The 22724-nt window shown below is 40.8% G+C and overlaps 3 protein-coding genes across 3 annotated transcripts in view; 1 reads left to right on the top strand and 2 right to left on the bottom strand.

Annotated features, from left to right (window-relative positions):
• Positions 1-2783: 2783 nt before the first annotated feature.
• Positions 2784-4157, bottom strand: kcnf1b (potassium voltage-gated channel, subfamily F, member 1b; the record flags this gene model as incomplete). Its single annotated transcript, XM_080479833.1, has 1 exon — positions 2784-4157. One exon carries the CDS (start codon positions 4155-4157, stop codon positions 2784-2786), a length of 1374 nt encoding a protein of 457 aa, XP_080335959.1.
• A 1858-nt stretch (positions 4158-6015) lies between these two features.
• On the bottom strand, positions 6016-13961 carry atp6v1c2 (ATPase H+ transporting V1 subunit C2; the record flags this gene model as incomplete). The annotated part of the gene is made up of 13 exons (XM_080479832.1): positions 6016-6120; positions 6809-6932; positions 7058-7155; positions 7278-7365; positions 7458-7550; positions 9913-9981; positions 10072-10167; positions 10547-10638; positions 11201-11295; positions 11452-11514; positions 11698-11783; positions 12700-12767; positions 13833-13961. 13 exons carry the CDS (start codon positions 13959-13961, stop codon positions 6016-6018), a joined length of 1206 nt encoding a protein of 401 aa, XP_080335958.1.
• Positions 13962-14889: 928 nt separating this feature from the next.
• nol10 (nucleolar protein 10) overlaps positions 14890-22724 on the top strand; it is a 13242-nt gene continuing 5407 nt past the window's right edge. Inside the window, exons 1-13 of the mRNA XM_080479831.1 lie at positions 14890-15032; positions 15294-15339; positions 15422-15520; positions 16783-16860; positions 16945-16982; positions 17130-17266; positions 17361-17426; positions 17519-17579; positions 17780-17865; positions 18047-18125; positions 19228-19377; positions 19491-19557; positions 21320-21376. Of these exons, the coding sequence (XP_080335957.1) occupies positions 14967-15032; positions 15294-15339; positions 15422-15520; positions 16783-16860; positions 16945-16982; positions 17130-17266; positions 17361-17426; positions 17519-17579; positions 17780-17865; positions 18047-18125; positions 19228-19377; positions 19491-19557; positions 21320-21376 (1030 nt within the window). The 5' untranslated portion in view covers positions 14890-14966. The remainder of the gene's footprint in view (positions 15033-15293; positions 15340-15421; positions 15521-16782; positions 16861-16944; positions 16983-17129; positions 17267-17360; positions 17427-17518; positions 17580-17779; positions 17866-18046; positions 18126-19227; positions 19378-19490; positions 19558-21319; positions 21377-22724) is intronic.

Raw genomic sequence — 22724 nt, 5'->3', positions numbered from 1 at the left:
TATCTCAGTCTTTATGACAGAAACGTGTAACAGGTTTGGCTTGTAAGTAACAGTAACGTGACACTGTGTTTACAGTACCTGTATAGCATTAACAAACTTACATTGATCTCAATTAACCATTATAGCAGCCGTCTACTGCTGTACACGTAGTATTTTGCCCCACCTTTTTTTTGCTGCTTTTGCCATCTATATATAAATATGCTGGTTTATTTGAATGACGCTAACATCACTACTGTAGAGCTTCAGCGGAACTTAACAAGTAAATACTTAGGCGGAGCTACACAGGGCCGAGAGATCAGACAAAATGTCACTGCAACGTATAATTACACAGCGAGGTGCACGCTATGAAGACGTCTTAATTCAGAGACGTACTGAAATGTAACGCTTCGTCAATCATGTCACTTATAAGTTCAATAAGTAAATCCACTTTTGTAGAATTACTTAATTTCGGTCTGACGCATAACTGTTAACTGCATGTGGCAGGTGTTATCTCTGGTTTGTTAATCAGACGTTTGAGGACAAGGTGGACGTGAAAAGACTTTTGATTTTGCGATTACCTCACGACTATAGAGTTGTATCAGATTAAACACTTTGTAATCATGCATCTCCCTCGCCCGTGAAATGTGCAATAGATTAGATGTGTTGAACTTTTTTTTCTCTGGGCAGTTGGTTTAACTTTCATCCCTTTGTAGGGGTCCAATCTGCTTTTGACTGCAGGAAGCCTTGGGTTGAACCCGACTGCTGCTCAGACTGCAGATTCGCCCTCAGTCTGCTGAACTTCTTCTCCTCGGCGTTGGGTGCCGCTCTGCATGTTATTGTGGATCCTGAAAGCTCAAAGGGGTAATCACAGCTTGTTGGCTTAAGGAGCAGTTATAGTTTATTTTTCAAGGGCACAATGTGTGTTTGTGTGTGTGTGTGTGTGTGGGGGGGGGGGGGGGGGGGGGGGGGGACACAACAACAACAACTCATGACCGCAATCCCAAAAAGATATTTGTTGATTAATTTAAAAAAACATTTAAATAGAAACTAACACAAGAAAACTTTGCATCTTTTTTTTTTTTTCTTGTGATTTGGTCGCAACACAATAAGTAGAAGGATACAGCATTAATGTTTTCACCTGTTGCATCAAATCTGACAGAGAGCCACTTGACAATGAGAGTATTTACAGCCATTGAAAAAAACTAAAACATTTTTAATGTAGCATACTGTAAAATATAGATAGAATAGAAATACTTTATTAAAACTAAAGGGAAATTCCTAAATATGTAAACAATATAACTATTTAACTACCAGAGAGTGTTGGGAATATTTAGGATCACAGTACAATATTGTTTGAAGCAACAGAAATAAACCTTACCAATAATAGCACAGCATTACCATGTGTTCTCCAAGTTAAGAGTTGGAAAACGGAAATGAGCTCAGACCATTATTTTCTTAGCAGTAATGCAGTGTAAGCCCATTGTGAAATTATCATTCTGACATTATCTCCAAATATGAATATATGGACTGTTGCAACTTTACTTTGGAAAAACTGCGTTGTTAGTGCAGTTAAAACACTGTAGAGGAAAGATTAGGTGAGAATAAAAGGAACTTTTTATACACTGTGACAAGTCAGTTGTCATCGAAGTATGACAGAGATTGAGAGATAAGCATTGAAACTTAAACAATAAAGTAGAATTCCTTTATTTTTAGAGAAGGCTGGTCCATGCTTAGAGCACTATAATATTACAAAAAACCTAAAGTGCTCCCCCTCCTGTAAGCAAACTGTTGAACACTAAACAAGTTTACACATTTGACTTTGGCCAAAAGTGAAAATAATATATTGAGATGACAAAGGTGAAACTGACCAAATATTAGGATGAACTTCAAACTTTAATCAGCGTGTTTTAAATGGTACCAACGAGAAACTTCAAGTAGTACAAACATAATTCAGCACCATAAGATAACAATGTAAACCAACAACAAACAAAGCATTGATATCTTCTGTTGTACAAACAATAAAACACAAGTCAGTTGAACTCACATCTTATTAAATTACATTTTAAAGGCTTCGGTTCCTTTCGTCTTTTACAAGTTGGACACAATTAAACTGGATATTTCAACAACGTACTGCTTTTGTTTAGCTGACTTAAGGGAGGCAGCTAAAGTTGCTAAAAAAAAATTTTTTTTGAATGTTTACTCAAGTTCTGAAACAGTTTAGCTTTTTATCTGAACAAATTCAAGGCATTTACTTTAATTTCTTGAGTTTTGGCTTCTCATTAAAGTGCAGTTTACTCAATACCTGAAACCATCATCATCATTTTCAAGGGTCTACCAATATACTGTATCCTCAAGGTTTAATATGAGTAGTTTGAATACTATTAAGTTCTTTTCAGTTATATATATATGTGTGTGTGTGTGTGTGTGTGTGTGTGTGTGTGTGTGTGTGTGTGTGTGTGTGTGTGTGTGTGTGTGTGTGTGTGTGTGTGTGTGTGTGTGTGTATTCTATTTTTTGGAGAATACCTCCTGTGATTGAACTCTTGTGAATCTATGTGCCTTCATGTTTAGTTTATTATTATTTTTCATGCAAGTTATTTCTAAAAATAAGTCTTCACAATGACATATGATGACAAGATAACAGGACCAACAACCACAGACAAAATCCAACAACTGACTCAAACAGAACTGAGCTGTCCAGATGCACCTGAATGTCCTTTTAAAGTCCCACACTATCGGTTACTTTTGCAATTTTTTTTCCTGTAAGTGTGTGTTTTAACTCTTGTTGTTTTTGTTTACCACCGTCACTAAATAGTTTCTCCAGGGTGTTGAGGGTTTATCGGAGTTGGGAAACTTTCCTCCCAATCTCCACTTTTCCTGCGCTCCTCTCTGTCGGACTTCAGCTCCATCAGCTCCACCTCGTGTTTCGCTGCGGTCTCCAGCACTTTTTGCTTATTGTAGAAGACCACAAAGTTATTGATGATGGGGTGGATGGGCAGAGCGATGGCGATCACCCCGCACAGGAAGCTCACGGCCGCGTTGCACTTGCCGAGGGTGGTTTTGGGGTAGATGTCCCCGTAGCCCACCGTGGTCATGGTGATGATGGCCCACCAGAACGACTGCGGGATGCTCCTGAACAGCGTCTCCGGGTGGCTCTGCTCCATCGTGTACGCCAGCGCCGAGAACACGAATATCCCCACGCCCATGTACATGAGGAGCAGCCCCAGCTCCTTGAGGCTTCTCTTCAGCGCGTAGGTGAGCGTCTGCAGTCCCGAGGAGTGGCGCGCCAGCTTGAAAATACGCGCGATGCGCAGGATGCGCAGCGCCTGTACAGCCTGCTGGACGTTTGCCAGCTCCATTATGGACGTGGTGCCGAGGTAGGTGAGCGACAGGACCACGTAAAAAGGCATGATGGCCATGAAGTCTATGATGTTCATGATGGAGAGCGCAAAGTGCAGCTTGTTGGGGGACGAGGCGAGGCGCAGCACGAACTCCGCGGTGAACCACATCATGCAGGTGGTTTCGATCGCCTCCAGCGTGGGGTGCTCCACCAGTTTGCCCTCAGCGTCAATCACCTGGAGCTCGGGGATAGTCCCCACGCACATCACCACAGCCGAGACCAGGATGGAGAGGAAGGAGGCGATGGCGATGACGCGCGCAGGCAGAGAGGACTCGGGCTTCTCCATCAGCCTCCACAGGAACCTCTGGCACCGCTGGCCGCGCGTACTGCACCGCTCCACCTCCAGATCCTCCAAGATGATCTTCACTTTGTCCGCGATCTCCTGCAGCTCGTCCTCTTTCTCCCCGAGGTAACTTTTGCAGCATTCGTCCAAGACACTTTGGTCGATTTTCCAGAACTCCATCTCCTTGATGAAGCAGATGGGGCAGATGCCGCGCTTGATGTGGATTTCGTCAAAGTAGTAGACGTCGATGATGCACTTGAACGCGTCGGGATCTCTGTCGAAGTAAAACTCCCTCCTGCCCGGGTCGAAGTCGTCGCACAGCGAGGAGATGGCTTCATTATTCTGGGTGGAGCAGTTAACCAACTCTGCCAGCCTGCTCTCCGGGTATCGGTTCAAGACGTCCCCGAAAAGCACCACTCTGACCCCGCCGATATTCACTGCAATCTCCCCGTCTGCGCACAAACCACTCCTGTAGTTTGGCTTCGGAATTGTCCACATTTTATACAAATTGTGACGAGGAAAAAAATATTTTCTCTAAAAAGTAAAAGTCGCACAATCTAGTCAGCGTTAAATGCCATGATGATTTTCGTGCGTAAAATGTTTTCCTCTCCAGACTGTTTGAAGCATTGAATAGTACAGCTTGCTCATGCAGTCTCTCTCTCTCTCTCTCTCTCTCTCTCTCTCTCTCTCTCTCTCTCTCTCTCTCTCTCTCTCTCTCTCTCTCTCTCTCTCTCTCTCTCTCTCTCTCTCTCTCTCTCTCCTTGCTGTGTGTGTAAATGTAGTGCGCACCCTGCAAAAACAGTGAGACTGCAGTGAGCTGTGAAAACAAGTGTCAATTAATTAGTATTTTCCTCACAAAGCAAAGTGCAGCTTTGGTTTCCAGGTTTGTAGCATTTTTACTGTTAATTTTAAAGTTTGCTGAGTGAAGATACACAACAAATCAGTGGTGCTAAATGTTCCAAAAAACAAAACAAAACCTTCCAATCATCAGAATGGTCTCATTCTGCAAGTAAATGGATAAAACTGGCACAGTCACACTTTGCTTGTTACAGAGCAGATTTCCACTACCTAGGATGCACTTTGTTTCCTTTTTTGGTAGTTCAGCAAAATCTCCTCAAAGATGTGAGAGAACCTGGCTCCTCGTAGAAGCTGGGTTGACACTTTCTATATTTGTGCTTTCTAATCCGTGCTCTAATTTTCTACTAGTACATTTCCAAATAAGCAGGCTCATTCTGGATTTAATCACTGAAACTGGGATTCCTGTCTCACTGGGAGCTCTGAACACTGGACACAGTACAAGGTCCAAAACAATATTAACATACTGCTATTTTCAATAAAAAGATTGAGAAACTTAAATTGAATCCATGCAATATATAGTTGCTTATTATTATATTTCTCTACCCAAAAATAATCTCAAAACCTCTCATACATATTTAATGATTACTGGCAAAGAAACCACAGACTTAAACAAGCATAAGAAGCACTTTCAGGTATATTGCGTCATTTTAGCATTGCATATATACCCCTGCCTCCCTCGCAAATAAGAGTTTAAGAAATTATCCAATAATGCATTTTTCCACCCTAACTCCCTGCTTACATTTCAGACTGTGTGTTATGTTAGCAGTTCTTGGACTATTGATGATTTCCTGAGAATACAACTCTCGCTGGAGCTCCAAACAATTTTTCTGCCATGTTTTTCACAGTATGGTAGTCCTCTCAGACACACTTCACAGTAAGAGTAGCTCAATTTGAAGCACTTTATGTGTGACGGGGCCGACAACGCTTTTATTTGAGTGTTAAACTTTGATTTGACAGCATTCGTGCAGGTGATAATTGCAAGTGCAGAAATGCTCAGTCCACACTGCAAATGTTAACTATGTGGACTGAATATATTAAATGGGTCACCATAAAAAGCTTGATCAGACACAGTGAAAATTTTTATTGTACAAGTAGTTCAGATAGTTGAGATTGACACTGAAAGGCTTGTGATAATGAGTTATTTACTATTCCTTTAAGACTTAAAAATCCCTATTTACAGAGCCATAATATCTGTTCCCTTCATTAAAGACGATGCTGTACACTCGGTATTTACATTTAAGCATTCGCCAGATAGATATCTGGCGAATGCTGGATCCATTAAATGGATCCAGCATCTCAAATCCACTGACAGGATTATTGATGCCACACTCCTGAAAAATTCCACTCTCCCCGGCCTAGGAGACATCTTGAGGACCCAAATATTCAAGGACATATTCTCTGCGCCGTGTGTTTTATTTTGGTGTGGAGGGTCTGTTTCTGGCTCTGACTGATCGGTTTGGAAGCGGCATGTGTGACGCTGCCCTCTCAGCGCTGACAGTCACGCTGCAGACAGATCGCTGATCTCCAGCATCCCGGTGCTGATGTGGACGCAGACGTAGGAGAAGTACTCCTGCTGACTGAGTCCCGGGATGTCACAGTTCACCTGTTCGGCATGAAAGACGACACACAGAAAAACTCCTCATTGTGCAGCCGGGGTTGCATGTGCACTATCGCATTGCGCGTCATTGCCATGTTGCCCTTGATTATTTGTTTGCATGCAGGGAATCTGCTTGCCTGCAGTACCGTGAGCTCAGATTTCAGTTTTCCTTGCCGTGGTCTGGCAAGGCCACGGATGAATTTGCATGAAACAGATGTAATTTCATGTGGGCTGGATAGCAGATGGTTCACAGTGTTTCTCTTTTCTCAGACACCAGCATGAAATCTGAACAAACACTTCATTTGCTGGCTTGTCTTTGTAAAATGTATAAATTTACTGTAGAGTAAATTCTTCTATTGCTTTGCTTTGCCCAAGTCTTGATATTAAACATCGCATCAGAACAAAATGGAGAAGCTTACTTTAAGCTTGCTTCTTGTAATGTTAGTAGACACGGAATTATCTTAATCATAAACCTTTCCTTTCAGAAAAGAAAAATTTGCATTTATGAGGAACTTCCTCAGAGTTCGCATGTTCTTCGCTCCACAACCCTCCCAAAAAAATCAACAGACATGCAAGTGCACGTATTCAAAAATCTATTTATCACTACATTGTCTAATCACATGGAATTTTTATGTGTTTCTCTTGCGTGTTCTAGATTAATGCAAAGTGACTGAGTGTGAATTTGGTCTCTTACGTCTTTCATGCTGGCAGTGGGATCCAGATGTACGAACAGCGAGGCGAGTTCTTCCCTCAGTCTCTTTGAATGCTTCCTGTCGGTCTGCAGCAGGAGCGCCTGGTAACCGACTGGTAATCCATACCTGACGGGGAGCGGGGAACTCATTATGAGTCAACTGGCACACGCATGTCCCAAATCAATCATTTTATTTTGTGCATTAATGTTGAGAGAAGATGAGGTGAAACTGCTGACGTGAGTCCGAATTACCTGAGGACCGATTCCACAAACACCCTTAGTGCTTTCAGGTGAATCCAGGCAATAAACACCTCCCTGAAATTCACCTTCAGCCAACGTACAAAGACTCCCTGCAGAGGAGAAGTTGTGGAGGAGGAGGAGGAGGAGGAGGCATGCACATTTATTATAGAACAAACTCACATGCATTCCAAATTTGCTACCGAGGGCACACTGTACATAATGTTCGACTCACATGTTGCTCCTTTTTGTGAGCAGCAAGCTGCTTCATCTCCTGCTGCTTCTTCTCCTCCAGGTCGAAGCTGTACTCGCGCACGACGAACCTGTGTGGATCATAGGCTACACCATGGTAATTGACACAAGACGACCCATATTTGACGTGACTTCCCGCTTTCTGCCGATTCGTCCTGCTTACTTGCTCTCCTGCGCTTTGGCTTTGAATTCGAACACGGCCTTTTTGAAGAGTGTCACGGAGAAGGCTGCCCCCTCGCTGTCTTCGTACAGCTTCCTGACGGCACAGAGACTATTGACGGGTCATGATAACACACTGGGACAGCCGAGGCCCCCGGATGATAAGAAGGGAAATAAGCTGAGGTGTAGCATGCGTTCTTGTTCTGTGGATGGGGACGGTTATAATGGGACTGCTGGTCAACCCCATTCATTCTCAGTGAACTCAACCTGTCATAACATTCATTACATTCCTGTCAATATCCCAGACCCCTTTTAGGATCATGATTTGACATCAGTTGATTACATGTGCCTGCTATAAGAGGGTGAGACTGTTATCACTGCAATACGAATTAATAATGTATGGATTAATCTGAAACTCAATGAGTGATATATTACAAGCTACCTCATGGTCTCGGTAAGTTATAATTGACACTGGATTAGGTTTATGTTTAAAGAAACCCTTACTATTATTAGCAGTACATTTCAGAACAATGCCATGATAGCTGTGTTTATAACCCACCTGAATCCAGACAAATTATTTTTGAAGTTTAAACGTGTTGGTACATAATTCCAAATGGTCGTCGAATCATATTTTATAAAGAAACACTTGAAATTCAACACTGATTTAACTTTAGTTAAAAAAAAAAAAAAATGCATGTATGGCATGACAGCTTGAGTTTAGAGTCAAACGTGTGAGTCTCACACTCGATGAGTAAGAGCTGGAACCACGTCCCGAGTCTTTAGTCGAATCCTAACGTGTTTCTTATTGGAGCCATTTCAGGTGTTACAACTCTCGGCTGCTTTTACCACTAAGTCAGTCATGTTGTAGCCTTAAAAAAAAAAAAAACATACACGCTTTGTAATATTATGCCCAAACAAGGCTTGTGACGGTGTACAATAACATCGGTGACAAAAGTCTCCAGGTCGCAGCGGGTCTCTGGAACAGCAGGCGCGTCTCCCGAGAGTTTCCACGTTCAGATGGACAAACAGCTGCTGCTTAACCAGCCAGATAAATATGTTGTTGTCCACAGAGGAAGCAGTGACCTCCGTACTTTCTTCCCACATACGGGGGATAAAAACTACAATGACACACATTGTCCAACAGTGACAAACTAAAGTCTCATGGCATCGTCAAAAATGTTTGTATGGAATTGACGACCTGGGAAAATGTTTGACTTCATAAAATATATGATATCCAGCACAATGTTGTATGTATGTTATGTCAGTAAATTTGGAGTAGTCATGGTTCAAAGCTGTATTTAGTCTGTTTATGTCATATTAATTTGTATACTAGTCCACATTTGATTATGAAAAATAGATGAAAACTACCCAGTTGTGGCTAACTGAATAATTCAGGTTTGTTTTGTTTTTTATTAATAAGCACTGTCCCTGTCAAAAATGACAAAATTAATTGAAAACGTTTTTGTTTTTATTTTAGTTCTTTTTTTTTGCCTGCAGACTCATTCACAAATGACAGTTTGTGTGTTTAGTGGAACTAGTGGATGTTTTTCATGCCACACATGCATATCAAGAATTCTGCTTTCAAATCGTCGGCATATATATTTTCAATGTATAGTTTCCTGGAAAAAATTTTGAAAATTGGCACTCAATGCCGTTGGCTCTTGTGAAAAGCAGCTCTACTTCTGCAGCTCTAATTCTGTGTCATTAGACTCCTGTTTGCTAGAGCAGCCGCGCCTCATTAATCTCGAATTGACGCAATACTTCTGAATGTGATTTGAATAAATAAAATCCACCAAAATATAACAGTAAAAATGGTCTGTTTTCACAGTAGCCTGGATAAAAATGTTGGGTATCGTTATATCACTGCCAGCAACAAGTACGATCATTTTAATTTATGACCAATTTTTAATATCTTGCACAACATTGGCTCTGGTTTTGTGCACGTTAAAGATATAAATGCAATAAATCCAATGACAGGGTGAAAAGAGAGTGGACCTTTGTTGTAGGTGTTCAAGCACTCAGACAAACGCACACAAAGAAAGACGGATTTGCTTCTGAACGCCGTCAGAAAATCTTGGCCTGAATGACACAAGAACACTGAATTCGGCTGATGGAAAACATCAGAGAGCAAAAGCTTTAAGTATCTGATGTCTGAAATTTTGGGCTGTCACAATGCATTATAGGTTTCCACGTGCAGCGATGTGCCTCAGCACCAAGCCATAAAGCGTTCAAATATTAAAAACGGCTGTCATCCACACCGTGGCATCCGAAGACGACGTTTGTCCCCGCCACCGATCCACACTGACTTTTACTTTCTGCTTGGTAATGGAACACCTGTGGTTACTTAGTCCCGACGTCTCCGGACGCTGAGATCAGGCGCTCTGGGCTTCGCTCACTTGTACCTGGACCAAGTGGGAACGACTTACCTCGCGGCCCCGGATCACGGCGAGATGGCTCACCTGCTCGACCGCGGAACCACAAACTTCGACAAGGATTCGTAGGTGTGCTCCCACTGCGAGTAACTCCCTCTGTGAGACAGGATATAAAGACCGTGCAAGGACAAAAAATTACACATTAAGTAGGCCACACTAATGTGGGCTGATAGTGATGCATCTCACCTGGTCACTACTACCAGCAGAGTGGTGAGGTACTCCGAGACCACCAGGTCCTCTCTCCTCACAAAGTCATTCAGACTGCGAGTTTGCAAGTTTCCACTGGAAACACGGATGGACTGGCTTAGCATATTTACATATAGTGGATTTATAGTCACTGGTCATGTCAGTAGGGACACTCAGATGCAGTTACTGAATTTTCAATTAGTTGTCTGTGGACACATGTGAAAACAGCCAAAGAAACGCTGCCATCTGTCCTGCTCCAATACAACTATATGAACATGATCAAGACAAAATAATGCAATAAGTATGTTCCCAGTAATTATTTCTTATTTGGACAAACAAATTATCTCACTTGAAACTATAAATAATCAGTCGGTAATCCAGAGTACACACTGGATGGCTGAAGAGTGCCCCATGACCTGGTCAGTATACGTGTAATTCTGTGTATTTACTTCATGTGTAACTGTTGTTTACTCACTTCAGTTTGTGCTCCAGGCTTTGCAGGCTTGCTCTCGCGCTGTTGTAAGCTGCAGCACGAGATTTCAGTTCGGTCTCCACTTGGGAAACTTCCTGGAAAACACACACACCCCCACGTGTGATCGACACACAGAATTTCTTTATTTATTTAATTGTGTTTTTGTTCATGTCAGCTTGTCAAAAACTCCACTTGTTTTCTGAAGGTGGATGTTAAAAGGCTTTTCATGTCCCCTAAACGTTCCTGTCTGATTCAATTGGGTGTGAAATTTGTGAAACGCTGAAAGCTCAGAAGCTTTTCTTTTTTTCACAACACTCCTCTTAAAAACACAAACTTTGGAATTGTATACTGATGAAGTTCATGACATGGAAGTGACATTGTAGTGATGTCTCTTTGAGTAACTGGGAAGTGGTGAAAATCCCATTTTTAATTGGGAAAGGCTGTCAAAGCTTGAAGCTTTGCACTGAGAAAGTGATAAGTTTCTGTAAATCTTTAAAAGCCAAGCTGATGTCGCTCAACACTACAGATTTTATGTATGATGAGACAATGTTTTCTTCTCTGTGATGAGGCTGGGGTCAAATTACAAGTACTTGATGTTGCAACTTTGCAATAATCTTCAAGTAATATCAAAATGAGTACTTTTTAATTTTGTTTTACCTTATTTATAATGTCTGCCAGGCATGAGAGAGGCAGAGCGGTGGGATACTTGGCTTTGTCCCACTGAAACTTGGTCATGCTGGTCACCAGGTCCACTGAGGAAAAAAACCATCATCCTTCAAGAACACAAACCTGAGTAATGCGACCATAAACACGCACCAAACCACAAAGCAAAACAACAAGAGCACGACACAAATGTCACACTGCACTGCACTCAAGCGCAAATGACACACTGCAAGTACTTAAAATACCCCTGAGAGACTTGAGGTAAGCTTTCATCGGTGACCGGACAGCTTTCTGATTCACGCTGTGATCTGAGGGAGGAGAGTGATCAGAGACGTGGTTTAGTCCAGGTCCTGTCCGGCAGCTGTTCTTCTCTGCTACTGCCAGAGGATCAGCAGGTGTTTTGTGCATGTGGGTGCTTTGCGGTCTGTGGTCTTCGGCGCACTTACTTAATGAGTTTCAATACAATGTAATTAACACTGAGTGTGACTCACCTCCATTGGCGAAGGCGTTTTCCAGCACTTTGTCGCCGGACGTCTCCATCACCTCCTTCATACACTGGCATGTTTTTTTAAACACACTGCATGCCACAGGGAAAATATAAATGGAAAACCAGTTAGTGAGCCGTCACAATACATTGTGACGGCTCACAAACTTAAATTTTTTTAAAAACTGGTATGATATTTGAGGTTATAGGAACATTGAAATATTCCACCAGATCACAAGTAGGACTTAACAAACATAACAAACTCACTAAGCCTGTTAAAGATACACTATGTGAGATTTAAGTGATGCCACTTTTCCACACTGGGTGGCAGGAGTGAGTCACTATTCCTCGTAGTTAAATCGGTTAGTTATCGCGAAATGCATCAATCTACATTAAATGTCTCGTTATTGCTCAGGTCATAATCTATTGCTTCTTCTTCTTCTTCTTCTTCCTCTTGGCCAAATGCAGGAAGAGCTGAGTGTTTTGGTAAATCTCTTTATAACATTGTTATTACTGGTTTAAGACTGTCCTTGTCCATAATAATATGTACTATACTTTTAAGTCTTTAAAATATTGCATTGTAAACATAAAAAGACTTATTCTGATTCTGAAGATTTTGAGCACAGCTGCCTCAACATAACTTAGGAGATTGTTTGCACAAAAGAATTACACATAATTCATAAGTTTGGGTGACAAAGGCGAAGCTGAGGGGGTCATCTGAGGAGCGTTATTCCAAAAAGTATTTTTCAAATGACGGCAATAATCTGTAGCCATTTACCACAGAGCAGTTTGGACAAAATAAGAATGACTTTAAAATCAGGAGGGAAGGTCAGCAGTGACCGTCAATTAGTCATGACACACTGACCGCACACAAGCTCTGAGTCTCAATGAAAGACAAAGCTGCACTTCAGGCTACAAATGCTCAACAATCATACTGACACATGCAAGGAGAGCAAGAGTGATGTCTTCCACTCTCTTTGATGGGACTTTTTTTTTTTTTTTTACTTACCTTTCAGTCAGCGTATCGAGCTTGGAGAAATGATCTGAGACACTGAGCAGACTGTCCAGTATTCCCACCTGAGGTCACAGCACAGTTAATGTTACTGTGATGTGTCATCCATCTGAACGCAGCAAAAAAACCAAAACTGAAGAAACCTGAGCAACAACACCGCACACGCAATCAGCGGTGGCCTGAACGGGCTTCACAGATTCACATTCACAATTATGGAAATTATGACTGAAGAGACATGTAGGGTTTTTTTTTTGTGGTCCTAGAAATTTCTACAAACTTTTGAAACAGGATGACACTGCTTCACTAACGTCAACTTGAATGTATTTTGTGTTTTCACAGCGACAAATAAAACTAATATTACTATTAGTGCTGCACTTGATCCATGAAGTTGTTTTGTAGTATTTTTTTTCTTATTTCAAGGACTACACACAAAATGATCGGCACACTCTCCAAGTAATTGTAAGAAACTGAATTGCTATAAAATTATCTGTTTCTTCCCGCCAAAAATGGGAAGCCTTTCCTTATTTTTGTCATTTGTGGAAATTCCACAAATATATTTAAATCTCGTGTGGAATGTATTCAATTTAGAATATTTTCAGCTGGACATGTTGATATATGTGTAATTTTTGTTTGTTTGGCAATTCATTACTGACTTTGTCATACATAGATGCCTTAATAGTTGTTATTTCAGCTGATTTTAAAGGCTTAAAATATCTTTTAACACTCTTGGGTTTAAATGTTTATTTGTTTGAGTATTTATTCTACTACAAAAGTTTGTCTAAATTATGATGCACGTGTTGTTGGAATAAGTGACAATGGGAGTTAAAATGCAGGCGCCAGTAAGCAGGAGACGGATTGATCACGTTGAGTGAAATGGGTCGGATGGAAATTTTGCCTCAAACCGTAGAGAGCAACTTGAGCCTCCATCCCTTCACCAGAGAAGGACACCAAACACCATCACTCTCCTCAACTACACCCTTACTGTACTGCAATAAACACGGCAATACAAACTAAACACAATACGCTTTCTCAGTATTTGACAGTGTATTTGTGAAGTACAGACAAAAGTATATGTGCCCAGCATGATTTACTTCACTGTCTTCTGTAGGAGAAATGATACAGGAGCTCACCTTGAGATCTGGAATGAAGAACTTGCAGCAGGAGGCCAGGTTGGTTTTGGCTACAGTGCGTTTGAGTTTTTCCACACTAGTTAAACTGGTCTTGTCCAGGGGGACGGATATCAACAAAAAGTCGGACATGACTCCCTGAGGCCATCAGTCAAAAAAGAAATCAGCAGTCTGTGATCTCGATTTAAAAGAAAAACAAAAACCATTAAGTTAGAATATAACTCTTTAAAGTCATCAACAGTCTGATGCTGTCTCTTCACATTATTTATCCTATTTCTAGATGATAATTGTGTAGAGCTATTTTTGGCATATTAGGTACACAAAATTTACAACAACAACAAAAAAAGAAATCTTGTCTGAGATCGGATGCTTACCTTCAGGTTATCTTCAAGACCATCTGCCGCCTGCCAGTCCCTCTGGGAGAGAGTGTAAGCAGCCGCTCCACTGGAAACTGACTGACTGACATCCAGCCCTGTGTCACCTGGAGCTCTTACATCACTCCAGGTGAGTAAAACAAACATACAAAAATGCTCAGCTTTAAATATACTGCATATTTAGATTCACATTTAAACATTGTTTATTTGTTTTGTTGTGCTCGGAAAGTAATTTATCAACCTCATGAATGTAGTAAATGTATACATATTTTACATTATTTAAATTATTACATATTATTCTTGGACGAAATTGGTTGACTTCAAAACTTCAATGACTGTGATATATATATCACCAATTCCTAAATGGAGAAAATTACTTTTTTCTTTTTTTTTACCACTGAAAGTGTTTAAAATTCAGGGATGGATGGGTTGATAGATTGATAGATAGATAGATGTTCATACAAAAAGTTCATTTTCTTTATGTGCTTTTAGACATTTTTTGACATTTGGAACGAATATCATGAAACCTGATTCGATGTAGTTTGTAAAAGGTTGCGCAAAAATAAACGATTCGCTGAGTTTTATACGTATTTCATGACTTTCTTCATACCCGGACATTTTTATTTTCCGGAAAGTGTTTCTCGTCGGACCTATTTGCCGGAACTCCTTCTTCCTGTTGTTACTCCGTGCAGAAACGTGTTTCCAACCGGTGTGGGAATAAGGGCAGTGTTATGTGTGGCTGGGGCACTATTCACTATCCAAAATGCAGATATCCAGTGTGAACGATGTGAAGATTTACAATTTAAGTCACGGAAAGTCTCTCCCGGAGGTACAAAAGTCCAACTTTTTCTTACCCGAAGTTAAATTGACTAAATTCAACAGTTGCTGCTTACTTTTAGCCGAGCCAGCTAGCAACATATCTACCAAATATAACATGTTTTACCAAATGTTTCAGGCTCATACTTAATAATTACTCTTAATATGAATGTTGATACAGGTTGTGTGGCATGTAAATTTGCTGTGAGGTATTTTTGTGCCTCGCTGTCGCTCACACTCGCACCTCATCCTGATCACTCGTGTGTCGTTGCAGTGGTTGTCAGATCGGAAGAAAAGGCAGCTGCAAAAGCAAGATGTTGGTGAGTCTACAGTCATACATTCAGCATCGCAGACTGGTCTCCACGAAATTAACGTTCATCGTGACCTTTTATTTTTCCTCAGACCTCCAGCGCAGGATCGAGCTCATCCAGGACTTTGAGATGCCCACAGTGTGCACCTCCATCAAGGTGACCAGGGACGGTCAGTTCGTCCTGGCAGCAGGTAAGATAGGCTCTGTCAGCGTCTGTGTTTCACCTAGTTTTTCCCTCGAGATGTGAGAAATGACACAAATTTCTACCCAGAGAACCGAGGATGCATGGTAGTCTCAGCAATTTAGTCCGTGCCTTTCGGTTTCTGCACACATGAACAGCCAATAACGATGTTTCAAAGACTCAGTGCTGCACACAGGAGGCTTTCAACCTACACTTGAGAATGGTGCATCATCACTATAAAGATTGTAAAAGAAATTTAGTGCTCCCTGGACAGGTCACCAGTCGATCACAGGACAACCACACACACTCTCATTCACACCTATGGACATTTTTAGGGCCACCAACCTACATGTGTGGTTGTCTGGCTCTGTGTTTGTCCTGTTATAGACTGATGATCTGTCCAGGGTGTACCCTGCCCTGGCCTATATTTAGCTCCAGTGCCACGTGAACCTGAACAGGATAAAGTGATATTGAAGATGGATGAACAAACATGCAAATTCTTTACAAAAAGGCCTGGCCAGTGTTTGACCCCATGACTTCTTCAACGAGGGCGCTGACTACATGCGTGCCTGTCAGAAGATTGAATTACAGACAATATCCAAGGAATTTTCTTTATTACACACGTTTATTCACATTCATGTATTATATATTTCAACTGAAATATTCCAGGCTTTTTTTTTTTCTTTTTTTCTTTTTTGTTATCTTAAGACTTTTTCTTATTCCAGCTTACAGCCTCTGACAATATTTAAATATTTCATGAGACTTGCCAAGAATGGACTAATGGTACAGAAAAGTTATTGAAAATGTATTAATTTCTGCTCTCTATACTTGAATTTCTGAGAAAGTGCATTGTGGCATGAAAGCTGTCAGCCTCTGAGATATAATGAAGCTCAGTTACTTCAATAAGTGTATTTGTAGCTCATCTGTTATGTGGTTCAGGTAAAAGATTCTCTGCACATCTTAGGACAGTTTAGTGATATTGCAATCAGTAAGGTAGTTGTTGGGGGGTTTTGGCACTGGGAACAATTGGAAAGTCATTCAAAGGCTTCAGCTCACCCATGTTGTCAGTGCATCTTTTCCTGCCCCACCTTACACTTCCAGTCTTTTTCATGAATCTGCTTTGATCCAGCACTTTGTGAACAGCATCATTTTCCCTCCATCGCCTTCTCTTCCTTGTGGAGGCTGGTCGATGAAAGTCCTCCAAAATTCTCATTGTTGTCTCTCTCAAAAGAACGTCCCTGTCTCGTTTCATCCTCATGTCTTGGTTTCCAGGCACTTACAAACCAAGAATTCGATGTTACGACACCTATCAGCTGTCTCTCAAGTTTGAGCGCTGTCTGGACTCGGATGGTAAGAGGCAGACATTCACTTGTTGCTTGGCCTCTGTTAGCTGCCTGACTGAACCTGACAACTTAATTTTTTTCTGTTTCACAGTCGTGGCGTTTGATGTCCTGTCTGATGACTACTCGAAGGTGAGAGTCTGAAAGATTAATTTGTCAGCGGCTTAATAATGTGCCTTGAAGTGTTTTATTTCATGTAAGTCCATGTGCTAACACACCCTGTCTGATCTTTAACTCTTGGGTCCGATCATTCCACCCTTCCTTTCTGTGTTTGTGCAGTTGGTGTTCCTGCACTGCGATCGCTACGTCGAATTCCACTCCCAACACGGACACTACTACAAGACACGGATACCGAAGTTTGGACGGGACTTTTCTTACCACTACCCTTCATGTGACCTGTTTTTTGTGGGAACAAGGTGACGATTGCATCTGACACGATTTTTATTTAGGTGTGTTTTATGAATCATTTTGTTGTAATTATTATTATAAATTTTTTTGTTTGACTCTCAGTTCAGAGGTGTTCAGACTGAACCTGGAACAAGGGCGCTTCCTAAACTCCCTTCAGACGGACGCTGTGTAAGTCTTCTCTTGCAGTTGTACTATGAAAATGTGGCCTGATCTCAGCTGATGTTCACACCACTTTATTTTTTCTTTGACTTGCCGACCAGGGAGAACAATGTGTGTGACATCAACCCCGTCCATCATTTGTTCGCTGCAGGATCCTCTGAGGTAAGTGCCATCGCAGTGCTCCGTGTGACGTGAGGCACCGGTCTCAAACTGGCAGCTTTAGCAATGTGATGGTAAACGGGTAGGATTTGGGGCACCGCAATGACGTGTTTTATTCATTTTGATTTGATTTGCATTCTTTTATTTTTGCCCTCCTGCTCGGACGAGTGGCTGACATTTCCCCCTCTCTGTGCTGTAACCAGGGCAGGGTCGAATGCTGGGACCCTCGGGTCCGCAACCGAGTGGGCAAGCTGGACTGTGCCCTGAGCAGCCTCACTGAAGGGGCAGAGTAAGTACCAGCATATGCAACATACCACATGCCACTTTTCTCCACTGCCTTTGTCTTAAAAAAAAAAAAAAAAAACTTAAAAGCTGTGTGTCATCAAGACAAGCAACAGAAGAACTTCCATCCAATTCAGTCTCGTCACAAAGGGGCTCGGGTCAATTTGTTTCTCTCTTTTTGCCTCCAGGGTTCAAAGTTTGCCTTCTGTCAGCGCGCTCAAGTTCAATGGCTCCCTCACTATGGCAGTGGGTACCAGCACAGGACAGGTGAGCCTCCTCATAACTGACTGACCCTCAACTTCCAACTACTCTGCTTCTTGGAATCCGTCAAATCACAATGATGCTCTCGTAAAGTCACACCACCGATCAATCTCTGCTGAGATGGCCGAATGGGGAGCATTTGTGATGTTACAGCTATTGAATCATCCCATTTCCTGTTGACGTCAATACAAAGGATATACAATGCAATATAACTTCAGCAGCTTCAGAGCATTTCTAATCATCGTCACTTTGACACTTTGGTTTCATTGGGATCTATTGGTGTCTGCCGTTTTGACTGATCCGAGTTCACGCTGATTATTTCAGAAACAACATGGAACATTATTCAGCGTTTATTGCCGCCACAGCAGAAGCTTTCTAAAAGGTGTCTTGACATTTTAAAGAGGTTTACGGAGCCTTTCGCTGCCTTTATTTATATCGGAGATAAAAGACCAAACTTTAAAGAGCTCTGGATTCAGACTTGGCTGAAAGTCAACTCAAACTAGTCGTGACTTGTGATTACTGGCTTTATGAAGCTGACTTTATGGCACGCAGTGCCTGTCTCCCGCTGGACCCGCGTCTGAATACAACCCCCCCCCCCCCCCCCAAAAAAAGTGCCAGCTTCATATCATGACTTTAAAAACACCAAATTGCCTTTCTTGTTGAATGAAATTCAATTTAAAATATGAAATGGCAAGCTGATAATGTTATTTGTCTTCTTATGACCCCTCCAGAATTCACATATTGTCATTTGATAAAAAAAATTCTTAAAAAGAAAAAAAAGCACACACACACACAAAAAAATAATAAAAGTCCAACAGGCTTGAATTGGTCCGTTCATCCTCTGTACCACTTTATCCAGATCAGGGTCACCGGGTCATGAGCCTGAGTCGATCCCAGCTGACAGTGGGTGAAAGTCGGGGTGCAACCTGGACAGAATCGCACACACATTCATATATTCACACATACAGAGAATTTATGGACACTAGTTAATGTTCCATACCTGGTTTTGGACGGTGAAGAACGGGTTCACTACGACACCACTGATCATAGAAATTAAAAAGTGTGACCGTGTCGATATGCTCACTGACACTCTCTGTTCCCGTTAAAGGTGCTGCTCTACGACCTCCGCTCCAACCAGCCGCTTCTGGTTAAAGACCATTTTTACAACCTGCCAATCAAATCGCTCAACTTCCACGATCAGCTGAACCTGGTCGTGTCCTCGGACTCGAAGATAATAAAAATGTGGAACAAAGACACGGTGAGTGACCGACGCCGAACCTGTGATGTTTTAGAAATCCTTTACCTTCTGTAAGTGGTGAGAAATTCTGGCAATGAGGTCTTCCTGTGACCGTTCTCGTGTCTTCACCACAGGGCAAGTTGTTCTCCTCCATTGAGCCCCAGGCCAACGTCAACGATGTTTGCATGTACCCTGATTCAGGTGAAGTGGAAACACATCAGCCACTTTTTACAAATGAGTCAACATACACGTAGTGTTGTTATAAAGTGTAGTGAAAGAAAAATCACTTCATACGGGTAAAGATGACTGAATTATCTTGAACCAAGAATTTTCTTTCATCCCTTTTTCTCAATACTTACAGGCTTAACTAACTGCATGAGGGTTATCTATTTATCCTTATTACCAGCTACTGCCACACAGTAGAACCGATTATTATAACTTGGATTATTTGTAAAATACAGAAAAAAGAAGAATAACTACTGTTCTTCATTCATCTACCAGCTCGGAGACAAACACAAGTGTTCATGCTATTTATTTTTTAATCCATTTAACTTTTTTTAAAGATAAAAAACTTTCAAAGAATCTATAAAAAGAATCAACTCTCACACTGACATTGAGACAAATTTAAGAAAAGATGATATTGATTTCCAATCTGAAGTGTTTTTGAGTAGTACAGATATTTTATTTTATTAGACTCAACACTGGCGGTCAAAATTGCAATTTCTCTTGCCTCCTTTCACCACTAGGTGGCACCATCATACAGTAAAGCGACAATCAGCTTTCGGGATCAAATTGTGAGCAAGCACGTCACATTTGGATCATTTATAAATACAGAAACATGAAGAATAACTGCTGTTCTTCATTCATCCACCAGCTCGGAGACAAACACAAGTGTCCATGCTATTTTTAAAAATCCATATAATTTTTTTTAGAGATACAAAGCTTAAAGTAGTCTATAAGAAGAATTAACTGTCATTGAGACAAAATTATGGAAAGGTGAAGTATTTTTGATAGTACAGATATTTTTGCAAAACTAAATACCATCTCTTTTTAATAAAAGTGAAAATTAATAGAATAAAACAAAACAAGTGTGTTAGGAGGGTTCTCCATTCATTCGTTTTGTTCATATAGAGGAAAAGAAAAAAACGAAATTTCTTGTAGGATATATATGTGTGTATATATATATATATATATGTTCCGATTTTTTTGTGACACGCACTGGGAAGCGATAGTGTTCCTATACGTGTGATTTAAATGAAGCCAGCGACTCTTCTGATGCCACGTTCGCCATCACTTTTCTTCTTCGTCTGTTTTTGTAACTGCTTCTTCTTTTTCTGTAATTACGGTAGAGGGCCGCTTTCAGGCTCATTACCGCCGCTTGGAATGAAGGGAGGACACTATTCATTTATTTTTTTAATACTCACTGAACCACGTCACCCATGTAACGTGAAGGCAGGGGACAAACTCAAATAACGTTACACCCCTAATTTAGACTCAAGCTGTCGGACCTATTCAATCAATATTGTTGCTTTTGTTTTTATAGGAAGTACATGGAGTAATAGATCAAGCACAAAACAATTCAAATTGAAGTCTGCTTCAAATGTGGATAAAATAACACAGGTTTCAATGTGCTTGATGTTTCTTTACCTTCCCGTGTGCATCAGTCAGAACGACAGAGACACAAACCTCCTTGGAAAACACTGAAGTTTTCATTAAAGTAGTTTAGTGTTGATATTTTATCATAAAAGCCACTTTTCAACAGTATTTATCTCATGAATTCTGTTGTATAGGTGTGACTCAAAGCCTTTCAAAACAGGTTTGTAATTATTTAAGAGGTTTTTCCCGTGCTTCAATAATAATAATAAAAATCAATTTTATTTATAACGCATTTTACATTAACAATCTCAAAGTGCTACAGGTGAAGAAATGAAACACACTGATGGATTGAATTTCCCATCTCCAGGTATGCTGTTCACTGCCAATGAAGATCCCAAGATGAACACATTCTACATTCCTGTGAGTACGCGGAAGCATCTTGGTTTTGTTGTGGTGCAACAATAAAATGACATCATATTCCTTTGCAAGTACGGTATAAAACGTAATATAACACCCCAAACACATTTTGTACAGTTACGTATTCTTACACTGTCTGATTTATTTATTTTTTAAATTTTCTCTAGTTATTTAAGATAAAAGTACTAGAACTGAGTAATCGTTTTGACTTGGAGCCATTTTTAGTCGCGATTTTCAGTCTAGTGCTGTTCGTGTTATTTTATTCTTTTTGAACTGACAAAGGCGAAAAAACCTGCTGGAGATGATCTGTTTTACAAACATGACTTCTGACTTCTCAGAATTCCCTCGATTAATTAAGCAGACTGTTCGAGAAATAATGATTTCATTCATGTTCTGGTAATTCTGGTGCTGCAGTGGAGCCGTTGTTTATTCATGTATTCTGCCAAGCGTCTTCAAACCCTCAACCTTTGAAGACCCATGCACACTTGAAATGATTGTGGGAACAATATTTTTACATTGTGACTGGAAACCTTACCAAACTAAACGTGATTCATTTGAAAGAAAGTCGACACTTTTAGTCCTTCTGCAACAGATACGTGTCTGGAACAGGAATGAAAACACAACCCGAGATGGAACGTTTACATTTTGGTTTTTAATGGAATACACGACTGGTTTCATATTTGCTCCGATGTGGAAACTTGTGTGTCTGTGTTTGGACTTGTCTTACTCTTTCCGTGGGATCTGAAAGCAAGAACTAAATTGATGGGATTAAAAAAGGTTAGGAAGTTAGCTGTGACGGGTCAACTTCATGAAACGGGTTTTAATGTGTGAGACTATTGTTAATGAAGATATTTCTGATGGGTGCGCTTCAAGAACTTAGTTAGTCGTGTTGGGGAACTTTGAAGAATTTAATTTTGATGGGTAACAATAGAGATGAGAAAGTAGTTTTGATGAGCAGAGAACAGATATAGTTTAAGAACTTGGTTGTCATTAGTTAGATTAAGTTTCTGCAACTTTTATGACCAGAAGAGCAGTTTTTTTGTCATTTTTCCTCCAAATCAAATTTATCTGGAGCCACAAAGCAGGTTTTACCTTTTAAAATCAGGCTTACACAGCTTATAACGTTTCATATATCAAGTTTTGATACAACAACTGTATCTTACGTGGCATTCATGAACTTTCAGTTACGATTTTACGATGGTGTATTTTTTTAGACCCTTTTTACATTTGAGCTGTTTTGACCATTTTGGCTATTTTATAAGCAGATGTAATGATGTAAGAAAATGCTTCACGTCAATGAGTGGACATGTGGGTAATCCCGTGGGAAACTGTGTGCTCAGGCTCTGGGCCCAGCG

The sequence above is a fragment of the Lipophrys pholis genome (genome assembly GCF_963383615.2).
Source record: "Lipophrys pholis genome assembly, chromosome: 14".
Classification (NCBI taxonomy): Eukaryota; Metazoa; Chordata; class Actinopteri; order Blenniiformes; family Blenniidae; genus Lipophrys; species Lipophrys pholis.
The sequence above is the reverse complement of the archived record's forward strand: the minus strand, read 5'-3'. Positions and strand labels throughout refer to the sequence as shown.